General features: G+C 37.7%; 4 protein-coding genes across 4 annotated transcripts; 3 read left to right on the top strand and 1 right to left on the bottom strand.

The window, feature by feature from the left end:
• Positions 1 to 936: 936 nt before the first annotated feature.
• On the top strand, positions 937 to 2,454 carry LOC137745394 (uncharacterized). Its single transcript, XM_068485346.1, has 2 exons — positions 937 to 1,162; positions 1,265 to 2,454. The coding sequence occupies exons 1-2, from the start codon at positions 937 to 939 to the stop codon at positions 2,452 to 2,454; spliced, it is 1,416 nt and encodes a 471-aa protein (XP_068341447.1).
• Positions 2,455 to 4,294: 1,840 nt separating this feature from the next.
• LOC137745905 (exosome complex component csl4) lies at positions 4,295 to 6,800 on the top strand. The gene is made up of 6 exons (XM_068485942.1): positions 4,295 to 4,593; positions 5,383 to 5,457; positions 5,569 to 5,657; positions 5,805 to 5,889; positions 6,165 to 6,249; positions 6,444 to 6,800. Exons 1-6 carry the CDS (start codon positions 4,429 to 4,431, stop codon positions 6,533 to 6,535), a joined length of 591 nt encoding a protein of 196 aa, XP_068342043.1. The 5' UTR covers positions 4,295 to 4,428; the 3' UTR covers positions 6,536 to 6,800.
• Positions 6,801 to 6,914: 114 nt separating this feature from the next.
• Positions 6,915 to 9,579, bottom strand: LOC137745902 (LEAF RUST 10 DISEASE-RESISTANCE LOCUS RECEPTOR-LIKE PROTEIN KINASE-like 2.8). The gene is made up of 4 exons (XM_068485939.1): positions 8,775 to 9,579; positions 8,640 to 8,663; positions 8,512 to 8,538; positions 6,915 to 8,294 (listed from the first exon to the last, which is right to left on the bottom strand). Exons 1-4 carry the CDS (start codon positions 9,565 to 9,567, stop codon positions 6,919 to 6,921), a joined length of 2,220 nt encoding a protein of 739 aa, XP_068342040.1. The 5' UTR covers positions 9,568 to 9,579; the 3' UTR covers positions 6,915 to 6,918.
• A 1,805-nt stretch (positions 9,580 to 11,384) lies between these two features.
• Positions 11,385 to 13,882, top strand: LOC137745903 (rust resistance kinase Lr10-like). The gene is made up of 2 exons (XM_068485940.1): positions 11,385 to 12,476; positions 12,569 to 13,882. The coding sequence occupies exons 1-2, from the start codon at positions 11,540 to 11,542 to the stop codon at positions 13,693 to 13,695; spliced, it is 2,064 nt and encodes a 687-aa protein (XP_068342041.1). The 5' UTR covers positions 11,385 to 11,539; the 3' UTR covers positions 13,696 to 13,882.
• The last annotated feature ends 557 nt before the right edge of the window (positions 13,883 to 14,439 follow it).

The following is a 14,439-nucleotide window of genomic DNA, read 5'->3' as shown; positions in this document are numbered from 1 at the left end:
ATACTCATTTTATAATTGAAATTTAGATGGAATTTTTGTTTATTGGTTGATTGGTATATGTTTTGTGTTTTTGGTTAAATGTGTAGTTTAGAAATAAGAAATATGGAAAGATTTTTCAAGCCAAAGCCAATAGCACCATCTACTTGTTCGGGTAGTTCGAGCTCAAGACAAAATGAGTGTGACATTGATTTTAATAATCTTGAGAGAGACCCGGGAAAAAGAATTCGAATGAAGGACTATCCTTCTAATATTCAAGATGAGGTCCGCAGAGCATATTTGCAAATGGGACCTTGTAGGCCTACAAAGTATGAGTTCCCATACACTTTGCATGCAAAGAAAAAGCGACGATTTGTTGTTTCGTGGTTTGAAGAATATGATTGGTTGGAGTATAGTATATCTAAAGATGCGGCATTTTGTCTTCATTGCTATCTCTTTAAAATCAACTTTTCACAATTAGGAAGCGATGCCTTCACTGGGGTAGGCTTTAAGAAATGGAAGAATGCAAGAGAATGTTTTGACAAACATGTTGGTCCTATTGGTAGTTTCCACAATAAAGCTAGAGAAGCGGCTAGTTATCTAATGAACCAAAAGACACATATTGAAGCAGTTGTGATCAAACAATCAGAAGAAGAGTGTATGAAATATCGTCTTTGCTAGAATGCATCAATAGATTGCACTAAGTTCTTGTTGCGACAAGGCCTTCCTTTTCGTGGCCGTGATGAAAGTGTCACTTCGAATAATAGGGGGAATTATTTAGAGCTCTTGCAATTCCTTGCAGATCATGATGAGAAAATAAAGGAAGTTGTGTTGGAAAATGCTCCGGGAAATCTCAAGCTAGTAGCTCCTTCAATTCAAAAAGATATTGTCAATTCATGTGCCTTCGAAACTATTAAGGCTATTATGAAAGAAGTGAAAGAGAGTAAATTCTTTTCTATAATGGTAGATGAATCACGTGATATTTCAACAAAGGAGCAAATGGCGGTGATTTTGCGTTATGTGGACAACAAAGGTCAAGTAATTGAAAGGTTCGTGGGAGTCCAACATGTTACCGAAACAACTTCAAGTAAACTAAAGGAGTCCATTGATGAGTTCTTGAAACTACATGACTTGAGCTACTCCAACCTACGAGGTCAAGGTTATGATGGTGCGAGTAATATGAGAGGTGAGTTCAATGGCCTTAAAAAAAAAATTTTGGATGAAGAAAGTTGTGCATTTTATGTTCATTGTTTTGCTCATCAACTACAATTAGCTCTTGTTGCCGTAGCAAAGAAAAACTCCGATGTTGCCGCTTTTTTCACATTGACTAATAGTTTGGTAAATGTTGTTGGATGCTCATGTAAGCGTCGTGATGCACTTAGAGAGAAACAACAAGAAAATCTCTTGAAAGCTATTGAAAATGATTGTCTTGAAAAGGGGCAAGGGTTAAATCAAGAAACTAGTCTCAAACGTGCTGGGGATACACGGTGGAATTCACATTATGGTGTTTTGATTAGTTTGATTACAATGTTCTCATCTGTGGTGGATGTGCTTGACATGATTGTTGAAGATTGCTACAATGATAGTGCTGGTGAAGCAAAAAGGTTATTAAAAGATTTACAATCTTTTGAGTTTGTGTTCCTCCTCTTTTTGATGAAATCCATATTAGGAGTTACAAACGATTTGTCACAAGCATTGCAAAAAAAAGATCAAGAGATTGTGAATGCAATGGCTTTAGTCAAGACATGTAAAGAACAACTACGTTGCATGAGGAATGATGAAAATTTTGATCTTTTGGTTGATAAAGTATCATCTTTTTGTGTTGAACATGAAATTGAGGTGCCTAATATGGATGATTTATATGTCATTCAAGGGAAGTCATTGCGTAAGGCTCCAAGAAAGACAAATCATCATCATTACAAAGTGGAGCTCTTTTTCGAGGTCATTGATTTCCAACTTACAGAATTAGATGATCGCTTCACTGAAGGTAATACCGAATTGCTTATTTGTTTGGCATGCTTGAGTCCGAATGATTCATTTGTAGCTTTTGATAAAGAGAAGCTTGTTCGCCTTGCTCATATGTATCCTAAAGATTTCACGGATCGAGATAGATCGGCACTTCAAGATCAACTTGATATTTACATTCATTTTGTGCGTTCTGATAATGATTTTTCTCAATTGCGGGGAATTAATGAGCTTGCTAAGAAAATGGTGGAGAAAGGGTTGCATCGAACATTTGCATATGTATATTTGCTTGTTCAGTTGGCTTTGGTTTTACCGGTTGCAACTGCTTCAGTGGAGAGGGCATTTTCTGCTATGAATATCATTAAGGGTCCACTTCGCAACAAAATGGGAGATCAATGGTTGAGTGACAGCTTAGTTGTTTACATTGAGAAAGATGTTTTTTCATGTATTGGTAATGAAGCTATCATGGAACATTTTCAGACCATGAAACCTCGTCGTGGACGCTTGAATTAGGATTTTATAGCTTGTAATATTGTTATGCAAATGATTTTTGAATAAAATGTATTATATTTAACTTTTCAATGTTATTTTTGTCTATAAATTTTTTAACCTTTACTATTGGGACCCCCCGAGTTTAAAATCCTGGATCCGCCACTGGTTATGCCTGCCGAAAATATCATATGAGTTGTGCCGTAAACCCAATATTTAAATTATACATTGTAAAACATATAACATGATTGTTGATGATTGAATTACAACCTGAGTGTTGATTAATGTGCTTATTTTTTATGAGTAATGTGGATGCAAATTTCCGCCTTCTTGATCTTGGACAAAATTGCACCTACAAAACAATTAACACCTTAGGTTAAAGCCAAGAGCCTCACGTGTCCACGATGAATGGGGAGGGCTTTGTTCGAAGAACCTTCGATGCCAAAGTTAGAATTTAGAGAGAAAAAATGTTTGGAGAGTTTTTGGAGTTTTACAAGAGTGTGGACTTGTCTTTCAAAGAAAATGGAGTCCTATTTATAGAGCATGGCCGACCCTTGGATGTTTTTTGGGGTGTAATGGTGATTAATTTGGTGATTAATGGATTAATTAGGAAGTAATCCATTAATTAACCTAAGTAATTTAATTTATATGGAAGGTTATGAAATTATTTCCTTGTAGAGGATATGGAGTAAAGATGGATGAGATAAATTTGAACTTTTTACCTATTTTGGGCACTCTTGACTCGGTTGATGAATGATTCTTCACTGCTCGCGTGTAGGAAACCCGGTGTGTCTCGAGGGTAATTTTGTCCTCTTCACCTAAAAATCAACGTGTCACCTCTTGATTATTTTTGGCTCCACAAGTAATACGTCATATGATTTGCAAATATATTCTAAAAAGTTGGTCTACCTAACATTACTCTTTTTATTAATTTTTCAATTTTCCATATCAGAATTTTATTTAAAAAAATAGTTTTTTTTAGTAGAGCGATAGCATAGTGGGTTCGACGTTTAGTTGTTAAGAGAAGAGAAATCGATGAGGATCGAACTTGCAATAAGGTATATATGTATATAATTATTTTCCGCCACTACGGTAAAGAACCATTTATTTACTGCAAAAGAAAAAAAATCTTGCAAAGAGCCAAGGTTCGTATCTTTCCCTTTAAAAAAATATGAGCTATAATTCACGATTTTTTTTATAACTATTGCGAATTTCTATAAAAATCAATTTTTGTCATTTATCCCACTCTAAAATTCTTAAAAAAGTACATTGGTTAGCTGGAAAAAATGGTTTAAATTAGGGTTTGGAGAGTTTGAATGACATAAGGTGGATAGGGTGAACATGATCAATGTAGGATCAATTTTACAGATATTTTCTATAAAATGATATAAATATTACGTACTATGTCGACTATATAAGTGTGATATTTATACACTAATCATTTGTATCGAACTCACATTATTAAGACAATTCACAATAGTAATACGAATTAAATTTACGGTGCATGATTATTGCATATAGTAATCATACTCATTTTAACCACATCTAAACTACTGCAAGGTTTTTTGCCCCAAAAAGATGGACTGCACTGCCGAAGGCCTTTTAGAGTTAGGTTTGCTTTTTTTATTTCTTTGAACAAATGATAGTATTTATACTAAGGAGAGATGGTGAGTTTAACTTACAATGAGCTAGCAATAATGTGGTTCAAATTTGATTTCGGCACGAATAAAATCTAATACTTTTTACTTACGAGTAAAAAATAATATTACTAAATCGTAATACTAAATGTCGAACAGTATTATCACTTGTAATTAAAACAAAAATAAAATTTAGCAAAATAAAATAAAGAAAGAGAAAATAAAAACTAGAAAAAGAGAAGGACGCGCCCGGCCGCTAAGAAAGTAAAAAGCAGAGCTCTCTTTGTGAAGGCTGAGCCGCCGCGCCGGCACCGCTGCTCTTGTGCTTCTTCTGCAATCTAATCAGCCCCGACAGTTGAGAATGGGAGAAAATAGTGAGTGGGTAACCCCAGGGGAAGTTCTCGGTAAAGCCTCCAAGTTCAAAGCAGGCAGAGGTGCCTACGTGTCCCCCGACAAGCTCACTGTCTACGCTTCCCTCACCGGATCCCGCCGCATCCTATCCCCCCCTCCCGGCTCGCCCGACCAGGTTTCTATTAGCTTCTTTGTATTTGGCTGCTGAGAAGGTTTGAGAATTTTTTTTCTGGGAAAATTAGTTTAATACGAAGTTTGAATTTTTGGTGTATTCTGCCCTTTAAATCTGAAATTTTTACCATTGGGTGCTCAGCATTGACAGAAAATTGAGATTCAGTTATGGAAAATCCTAATATTGGTTATAAATTTGCCGTTTTAGAGCTGTCATTTGGGATTGCTTTTGTTGGAAGTACTTTTGCTCGTTGGCGCTTATGCTAGAAGTGCTTTCATTATGCCCTTTTATTAGAAGTGGTCTAAGAATTTATGCTAGAAGTGATAGAAGTACTTTTTATTAGAAACACGCTAGAAGTGATTTTGGTTGTTAGAAAACACAATTAGTCCTTCTAAAAGCAATCATGAACATGCCCTAAATTTTGAATCTTTGAAGTGCTCATAAGCGTTGAATCTTTAAAGTCCTTTGGGTTTGAGGAGGTACTTTTGCTCTTAAGCGTTTATGCTAGAAGTGTTTTCATGCACAGTGTGAGTTTTGTTAAAATCCAAGTGCTTTTTAGGAAGCACTTCGGATGGTTGGTAGTAGACACTTTTAGCTCTTCGTGAAGCAAGCCGGAACATGCCCTAAATGATGAATCTTTTGCCCAAATTAAGGAGAAAAGTTTGGAACTTTTCAATTCCCATCTCCTTTTTATATTGTTTGTTTAACTTAGTATTAATTTTTTGAACTTTTATGACACGGGGATCTTTGAATTTCCATTGATGATATCTATTGATTGTTGTGGTTTTGTAGAGACCCACTGTGGAAGTAACTGGTCACAAGGCCCATGGTGCCATTCCAGAGCCTGGATCAGTTGTCATTGCTAGAGTAAGGGGTCATCAACAAGATTATTGCATAACACAGCTCCCTTTCTTTAATTATGAGGCAGATTGTTGACTGATTCGTGTATGTAAATCTCGCCCCATGGTATTATGGCAGGTTACCAAAGTGATGGAAAGGATGGCTTCTGCTGATATTTTGTGTCTTGGCACGAAGTCCGTGCGGGAAAAATTTAGTGGCATAATTAGGTATGCAGTACTCCTTATGAAGAATGACTACATAGGCGTTGCATTTATCTAGTGCATATTTGGATTGCAGTTTGTCCAGTGAAGTTTTTTATTGTTCTGTTTTGTTTTCAAAATGTTATTTTGTTTATAAGCTATTTCTATTAACAGGCTTCAAGATGTAAGAGCCACCGAAATTGATAAAGTGGATATGCTTTCGTCTTTTCGCCCGGGTGACATTGTCAGAGCTCATGTTGTATCCTTTGTGTGGAATGCCCCTGTTAATATCAGGTCAAAAAGATTGTAATGCAGAAAAGATTGGCATTTCGTAGATATTCTAATCAATTTTCAACATTTACCCCTTGACCGGTTAGGTGTTAGCAGAGATGGCGGCTTTCCATTGCAGATCTTTTTTTTTTCATGGGTGAACTTCAATGATACATTTAATACTATGTCAATTGTGCTTAACATTCGTATTGCAGTGATTAATTACAGAAACAGTTTCCTACTTTCCTTGATTCTTTCATTAAGCTGTCCCTTGGAGACGCTAGGGCTTATTATCTGTCAACTGCAAAGAATGAATTGGGTGTTATTTCGGCACAGAGTGCAGCATCTGGTATATGAATTTTCTGCTGGTGTTTATTGAATTTCGGCCAGTGCTATAATCTTTTGACAAAATGCAAGCGTGTTATGACACATTTACACTTAGCGTCTTATCCTCATCTAATATATGCATCGGCGTGTCACTAGTAACCCTATCATATCTGCATGATGTGAACTCAGATTTGATTTTCTATTTGTTCATTGTAGGTGAAACAATGGTCCCAATAAGCTGGACAGAGATGCAGTGCCCCAGGACAGGGCAAATCGAGCAAAGAAAGGTCGCTAAGGTCGGAGGATGAAAAGATGAATTCGGAATTAATGTTTCTTCTTTCTTCTCCTTTTTCCAAAGAGAGCCCCAACCTTACAGTTTCCTATAGGTTAAAGTCAGAAGTTAAATAGCCCTCATGCACCTCTATGTCGAGGGTTTTCCGAACTGGCGTCTCTGGTTTATGGGTTCGCTTACGTTTTATTATTTTGAAAAATCGTGCTAGAGATTGCGGTTTCTTATCGAGTTGAGTTATAGTTGTATGTGCTGAATGTATTCATCCTACTCCATTATCATCATTCATTTATTTGAGTTAATAGCTCATGAACACAATTAAAATGTTTCTTATAAAAGACTAAGAATCCTCGACTTCAGTGATACAACACGGAAGTCGTGGAATTCGGCATTGCATTTGCCTTATACCATGGAGATCGTTTCCTCTTCACTGTCCGTGCCACCAGGCGGATCCTCCGTCGGCATCTCTTGGGGACAGAAGAAAGGTCTCGGAGGCATCTGTAGGGCTTCGACTTCACCTTCAAGCATCTCTACGACTTTGCTCATGGAAGGGCGATCCACCGGCTTCAATTGTATGCACCACAACGCAACCATGAACATCTTCTTGGCTACTTTCTTATCGTTCTCACAGGCATCCACAATTTCAACACTCAATCCCTTTTCTACTTGATCATAAATCCAGGAAGGGAGGTATATTTGGCTTGAATTTTGTGCATGTGCATTCAAGTTCTTCCTCCGACCGGCCATTTCCATTAGCAACATTCCGAAGCTATAAACATCAGCTTTGTACGAAACGCTTCCAAGGATTCTGTAGAACATTTCTGGAGCTATGTATCCCATGGTGCCTCTTGGAGCAGTAATAGAAAGAGTGTTATGATCTCTAGGGTAAAGTCTCGCAAGACCAAAGTCGGAAATTTTAGCAGTGTAGTTTCCGTCAAGAAGAATGTTGTGAGGTTTGATGTCGAAGTGCAGGATTTGCATATCACATCCCTGGTGCAGATATTCGATCGCACAAGCCACCCCAAGAGCTATCTCATGCATTCTATCCCAACCAAGAACAACGCCTGTTTCCTTCTCCGAAAATATATGTTTTTCGAGGGATCCATTAGGCATGAAGTCGTAAACAAGAGCTCTTTTGGATCCCTCAGAACAAAATCCAATTAGTTGCACCACATTGACATGATGAATTCTTCCAATTGTGGCAACTTCACTGATGAAATCTAGCCCTTCACCTTTGGAGCCACTCAACATCTTGACTGCAACAAGATGACCACCGGAAAGCTCTCCTTTGAAGACTGAACCAAAGCCCCCCTGACCGAGTTTATCTTTGAAATCGATTGTAATCTTCTTAATATCTGAATACGAATACCTTCTCGGCATAAGATTCTTGTATGCATTCAAGAATTCTTCAACCGCCTCATCCTTTTGGAATTTTTTCGAATACACTCCTTGACTCAGTTGTTTTAAAGAAACTACAATCATCTTGACGTCTGAATAAAAGTACTTTCTTCTCTTAACATTCTTGCATGCATCCAAGAACTTTTGAACTGCATCATTCAGGAACTTTTTCCAGAAGCCCTTTTGTCTGACTTTAATTTTTAACTCTATCGTCATTTTCTTAATATCCGAATACGAGTACCTTGTTATTCGATTCTTGCAAGCAAGCAAGTATTCTTCAACTGCTTCATGCTTGGGGAACTTTTTCCAGTACAGTTTGTAGCAACAGAAACCCAACAAAACAACAACGCCGAGTATCATTCGCGCCATCAGAAACGGTCCTGCCATAAGAATACAGGGGGTATTAGAAGTTCATCCTGTAATTGGAACTTAAGTTTTCAAAATCCACCGTGCAATACTAGTTCCGAAGGCACTTTAGTTTCATTTATAATAGTAGCAAGTGCCTAAAAATGGATACTTGTTCCTTTTCTATCTCATATTCTTTTGATTTTAATTTCAGCTATCTGAACATCATAAACATTCTTGAAAAAGACTTACCGATGATCTTGGCGGCTTCTATGAGACCTGTGCGAAAACAGAACGAAGGGAAAGAATTACACAAAGCAATTTTAAGAGCAATCTTGTAACATTAGCTAGTAGAAAATGTGGTGTTAGTCAAAACTTACCCTTCTTCATGTCTTCACCGAAACCTGCAAAAGTTAACTAGTCTCAGTAAGAGATATTGGAGAAAAAATCTTCATATTCATATAAAATTAACTTGAATTCGTGACCATTCGCCAAACTGATGCAACCATACTCACAGTGGAGGGATTGGTATCGGGTGTAGCAGTAGCTGTCGGGGAGAAATCCAACCCACGAGAGCTCTATACCATTTCTCAAATGATCACGGATGAAAGAATCTGAAAGGCCACTTCCATCTACTGGGATAGTATAAGAAGACATAACGACTCCGGTCAGAGTACAAGAGGGTCGAAGATTGTTCACCTCATCTTTCACCAAAATATAAGATTGTGATGTTGTAGCAGATGATGAGTTAGTATTACTGCAGTTCAGTTTTACGTAATCCGGAGACTCAACTGGTAACAAGCAATCGAAGAAGGGTAGATAACGGTGTTGAGGAAGGTAACGAACTGGTGCGTAATATCCATAACGGTAATCATCTGGCCCGTGATATCCATATGGAAGTCGGCTAAAGTTCTCAACCGTTAACCAGTTGAGTGGCCCGAAAGGGCAAGTATCGTTTAGCAAGCCAGGATCTACAACATGGATTGTACGACCCTCATAGTTGATTGGAGCTTTGACATAATATGTAGCATTGAAGAGATTTAAGGTAGTGCGGTTATGGTCGCACGATAGCTCAGCTGGATAGCCGGGGCAATTAACTTCAGAACCGGTTCTCAGGCTGAAAGGGTATCGAATGTCTAGAAGATCTCCACATGAAGCATGCCTCCGACAGTTTTCTTCTTCCTTAGCATCATGACACACTACAAAGCTGATAGCTATAACACATGTTAGTAACCGGATTCTTCTCAGCATTGTAGTAAGCGATGAGATGAACGGAATTGAGGAGGAAGAAAAAGAGGGAAAACTCATCTCCTTACAAGTTTCGGGCTGAATTCTGCATATTACACATGGAAATTTGGTCAAAGAAGAAACCGAGTCGCTTGCACTTGCCAGGAAGGTTAAATTCGAAAGATGACAATTAAAAATTGGTCAAGAAAGAAACTTAGAACATATTTGATACTTTACTTGAATTCAACTTTTTAAACTAAAAAACAATTTTCAAGTTTTAAGCTTTAAAAACTTGTTTGGTAGAACTATTTTAAAAACTGAGCTCAAAACTAGCTCAAAAAATATAGTCTATTATTTAAAAACATAAAAAATGAGTTTTTAGAATTTTTAAACTTAAATTTCTTAATTTCTTTTCTTTCCCTTCTCCCCTCCCACTTCAAATCTATCTCTCTCTTTTCTTCTTTCTCTCTCCTCTTTTTTTTATTTTTTATTTTTATTTATTTTTATAACTTTTTTCATCTCTCCTCCAATTAGTTATCTTCATTCTTTCGGTTCTTTCTCTCACTCATCTTCCTCTCTATCTCATCTCATCTTCTCTCTTCTTTCTCTTTTCTTCAATCTTCTCTTACTTCCTTTCCTCCTCTCTTCTCTTTCTCTCTCTTGCGACCCCCTCTTTTTAGATCATTTAAGTCGTAAGATTTAAAAATTTTAAATCGCAAACAAATCAAGTTTTTGAATCTTAAAGAAAATTGTTTTCAGGAAATGTTCTTAAAAAATGTTTTAGAAAATGATAAAAATTTTCAAATAGAATACCAAACAGGCCCTTGCCCTCGCCAAAAAAGTTAAATTTGGTCAAGGGAGAAACTAGTTGCTTGCACTTGCATGGAAAGTTAAATTAGAAAGATGACAATTAAGAATACAGTAATGCTAGCAGAAACCTTTCGTGCTACCTTCTAGGCTATACTTACTTTGTTACAATGTGACGTGATAGACCCAATTCATCTATTTTCTAGAGCATCTTTTAAAAATTAACTCTGCTAAAAATTAATAGATTTGGAATCATTTACTCATCTAATGGTTATTTAATAAATAGATGAACCGTGTAATTCTAACAACATTAATCAAAGATTCAAAACCAACAATTTTTTATTTGGCTGTTTTTTGCAAAGTTAAATGGTGAACTAGAAAAAAGACGATTTCAATTATTGTATGATATTGCAAGATAAAAAGTAGGCGTGGTTTGGTATGTGATCCCAAAGACCCAAACCGAATATGGGATCCCGAATCCCAAGCCAAAAATTTTAGGAACGAGAATTTGAAGACCAATCACAAACCGAATTTTCGGTATTCCCAATTTTCGGGTTGGGCTTTTGGGTTGAAATTTGAAAATTTTGGACTATTGACTAAAAAATTTGGGCTTTTCACCTAAAATTTTGTTCTATAATTTCATATCAATTGAAATTTAAGCTTTTTAACTTATATTATTTTGAAATTTCATACCAATTCATTCCTACCAAGTCAAATTGATGTGCCAAAGTTCCAAACTAAATAATTTCATACTTCTATTTCTAATATAATCTGCAATCAAACTACTTAAATTCAACATTCAACATTCATGTAACCAAAATAAATAAATAAATAAATAAATATATATATATATATATAGGTTAAGTTTAGGATTCCCAAATTATTGAATATGTAATCTCGATTCCCATACCGAAAAGTTCGAGATCGGTTTGGTATGGATCTTAAAAATTTCGGTATTATTGGTGTGAGAAGTTTAGGTATAAGATCGGAATTTTTTTTGTTTGATTTGGGATTTTTGGGAAAAATTTCCATCCCTAAACAGAAGAGATGGATGGTGGAATGACAAAAGTCCGAAAGGTCGGTAGCATCCCCATTAAAATATACATAATTGACCAACGACTAGTCTAAATGATAAGTAAATTTCAACACTGAAGAAATTGATCCATGTAAATATACAAGAAAACTTACACTAAAGGCAAAACTTTCAAAATAACAGTTCTTGCACTGGTCTGCCTGAAGAGTAAAGATGGTGGATAGCCTGCTCCTTGTACCTGCGTTTTCCTTGCTAGTAATCGTCTTCTCCATGGCGATTAACGTCGCTCCAAGCGAAGCAGCAGCTTATGATCGTGCCGCTATCTGCCCGGTTTCAAACTGTAGCGACGCCGGCCCCCTCATCAAGTTTCCCTTCCGTCTGAAAGACCACCCCCTTGACTGTGGCCATCCAGAGTTTGAGGTTTCTTGCTTAAAAAGCAAGACAATGATTCAGCTCTCCTCATCATCAGGACTGTTTGCCATCCAAAGTGTCGATTACGACAGACAAACTTTCAACGTCTACGATGATGAAGAGGGTTGCCTTCCAAGACGCCTTCTTAATTTTACAATCTCCACCACCTCGCTCTTTGAACCAATACCTTCTCAGGCAATACCTACTAGCGATCCCAGGATGGTATATGTCATTTCCGGGATGTACAACAACCGTTTCAACTGTGCCGACTATAACATTCGTCCTAGTTACCCATATGATTATGACCCTTACTCATATGGCATGTATCGTCCCCAGTTGGAGAAATTTACGCTCTTGAATTGTTCCACGACACAAACCTTGAACACGGGGAGCTCCTACATACCATTACCAATCACATGTCTTAGTGTCGGACATCATCAAGTTCTGGCTGTTTCGCCATCAGCTTCTGTCACTGAGCTGCCGTTCAGAACTTGCGGTACCTTGAAACAACTATACCTTCCGCTACGAAGAGTGGATGATGGTGATCAATGTGAGCCGGACAATGTTTTACTGCTGAAATGGAAATTCAAAAGTTATTTCCCGCAATGTCGAAACTGTACAGAAGGAACAGGATCGTGTGAATTCAATGACACCAGCAACCGGATGGAGTGTCATCCTTACCCTATCGTTCGAGAACCCCCACAAGCGCTACCATTCCCAAAAGGGCCAAAACCAAAAGGTTATGCTAGTACTCTACCTGCTGCCAGCCAAGGCGAATTCTTAAAATTCCATTCCTGACCAGCTCAATTTGTTTAACTCTTGTAATTTCAGGTTTTCTATCAACTCGGAGGTCGATTATTGTGGGAGCAAGCTTAGCTTCTTTTGTTCTAATATCGGCAATGGCAGCAGTAGCAGTTTTCTTCTATGTAAAACAATCAAAGAGAAAACAGGAAAAGGAGAATCAACTGAAGGTTGAAAGGTTCCTAAAGGATCACAAATCTCACGTACCAACAAGATACTCCTACGCCAATATTAAAAAGATGACAAATGGATTCAAGAAGAAGTTAGGCGAAGGAAGTTTTGGAAGTGTTTACAGCGGAGAGCTTCCAACTAATGGAGTTCTAGTCGCCGTAAAAGTCCTCAGTGATTCGAAAGGAAACGGAGAAGATTTTGTTAATGAAGTGGGAACCATTGGCAGAATTCACCATGTCAATGTGGTTCGCCTACTTGGGTTTTCTGCCGAAGGAGGCAAGCGTGCGCTTATTTACGAGCTCATGCAAAACGGGTCCCTAGAGAACTTCATCACATTTAAAGATCAATCCAACAACACTTCGTTTGATTGGCAGAAACTTCACAACATCGTCAATGGTACAGCAAAGGGAATAGAGTATCTTCACCAAGGGTGCGACCGCATGATCCTCCACTTTGATATCAAACCTCATAACATACTGTTAGACCATGATTTCAATCCTAAGATCTCGGATTTTGGTCTTGCTAAACTCTGTTCCAAGGAAGACAGTATCATATCTATGACAGCTGCTAGAGGCACCGTGGGCTACATTGCACCCGAAGTGTTCAATGGGAACTTCGGGAGCGTGTCCCACAAGTCAGATGTGTACAGTTTCGGTATGCTGGTGCTTGAAATTGTTGGATCCAGAAAACAACCTGCTCTTACATCTGGAACCAGTGACGTCTACTTTCCGGAATTGGTTTACAATTGTCTAGTTCAAGGACAAGCGTTGGATTTGAAGCTAGATACTGATGAAGATGCTCAGATTGCTAAGAAACTAGTGACTGTGGCACTTTGGTGCATCCAGTGGTACCCGGTGAATCGCCCTTCCATGAAAGCGGTTGTTAGAATGCTAGAAGGAGGCCTTGAAAACTTGATGATGCCACCAAATCCATTTGCTTCCACAAGTACTCAGACAGATCAACCAAGAACAACACTGTCAAGTTAACTTGTCACACTAATCAGTAGTGTCTTGCATATTTGTAAAGTAGCACGAAAATTAGTATTGTAAGTGCTTTTCAATTAAGTTTTACTAGCTAGTAGTTAGTAAAGAAGCAATTGTATCATGTTTTTGGTTATATGATTATTAGAACATGAGAAGCCAACCCAAAACTAATTGGCAACGAATGGAAAGACCGGATCATTTCAACTGTTACACAAGGCTTTAATATCTTAATTCAAGATTTACGCTCCCAACATCCCCACCTCCTCTCCCCCTTCCCCTTTCCCCCTCCCTCCTTCCCCTACCTCACGTGTGACGACGACACATGAACAATACATATCGGAGGACGTGGGAGTGCATGTGGCCAACACGTGAATAGCTCGTTTACCATAATACAATGTAAGCATTCAACTCAAAACCAATTTAGAACAATGGAGGGGCCACAATCATTCAAATTAAGTGTGCTGAACCCATGTGGTTTCTCATAGTGAGAGACAACACGCCTAATAGTCCTGGAATTTTGGCAGGTCAATCCAGAAACTGCACTACAATTTCTGCCAAGTCCAAATGGGAAATTTCACCAATTAATCACACTATGGAGTTCGAATGAAATTACTTACAAGTTTCCTTGGAAGACTTGACCATTCACAATGAATACTGATTGGCGTATTTGTTGGAGAACAATTCAGAAATAAACAAAAATAAACAGAACTTGAAATTCTAATATTTTATTAGCCAAAAATACTTGAT

The sequence above is a fragment of the Pyrus communis genome, chromosome 9, assembly GCF_963583255.1.
Source record: "Pyrus communis chromosome 9, drPyrComm1.1, whole genome shotgun sequence".
In the NCBI taxonomy this organism is placed as follows: Eukaryota; Viridiplantae; Streptophyta; class Magnoliopsida; order Rosales; family Rosaceae; genus Pyrus; species Pyrus communis.
The sequence above is the reverse complement of the archived record's forward strand: the minus strand, read 5'-3'. Positions and strand labels throughout refer to the sequence as shown.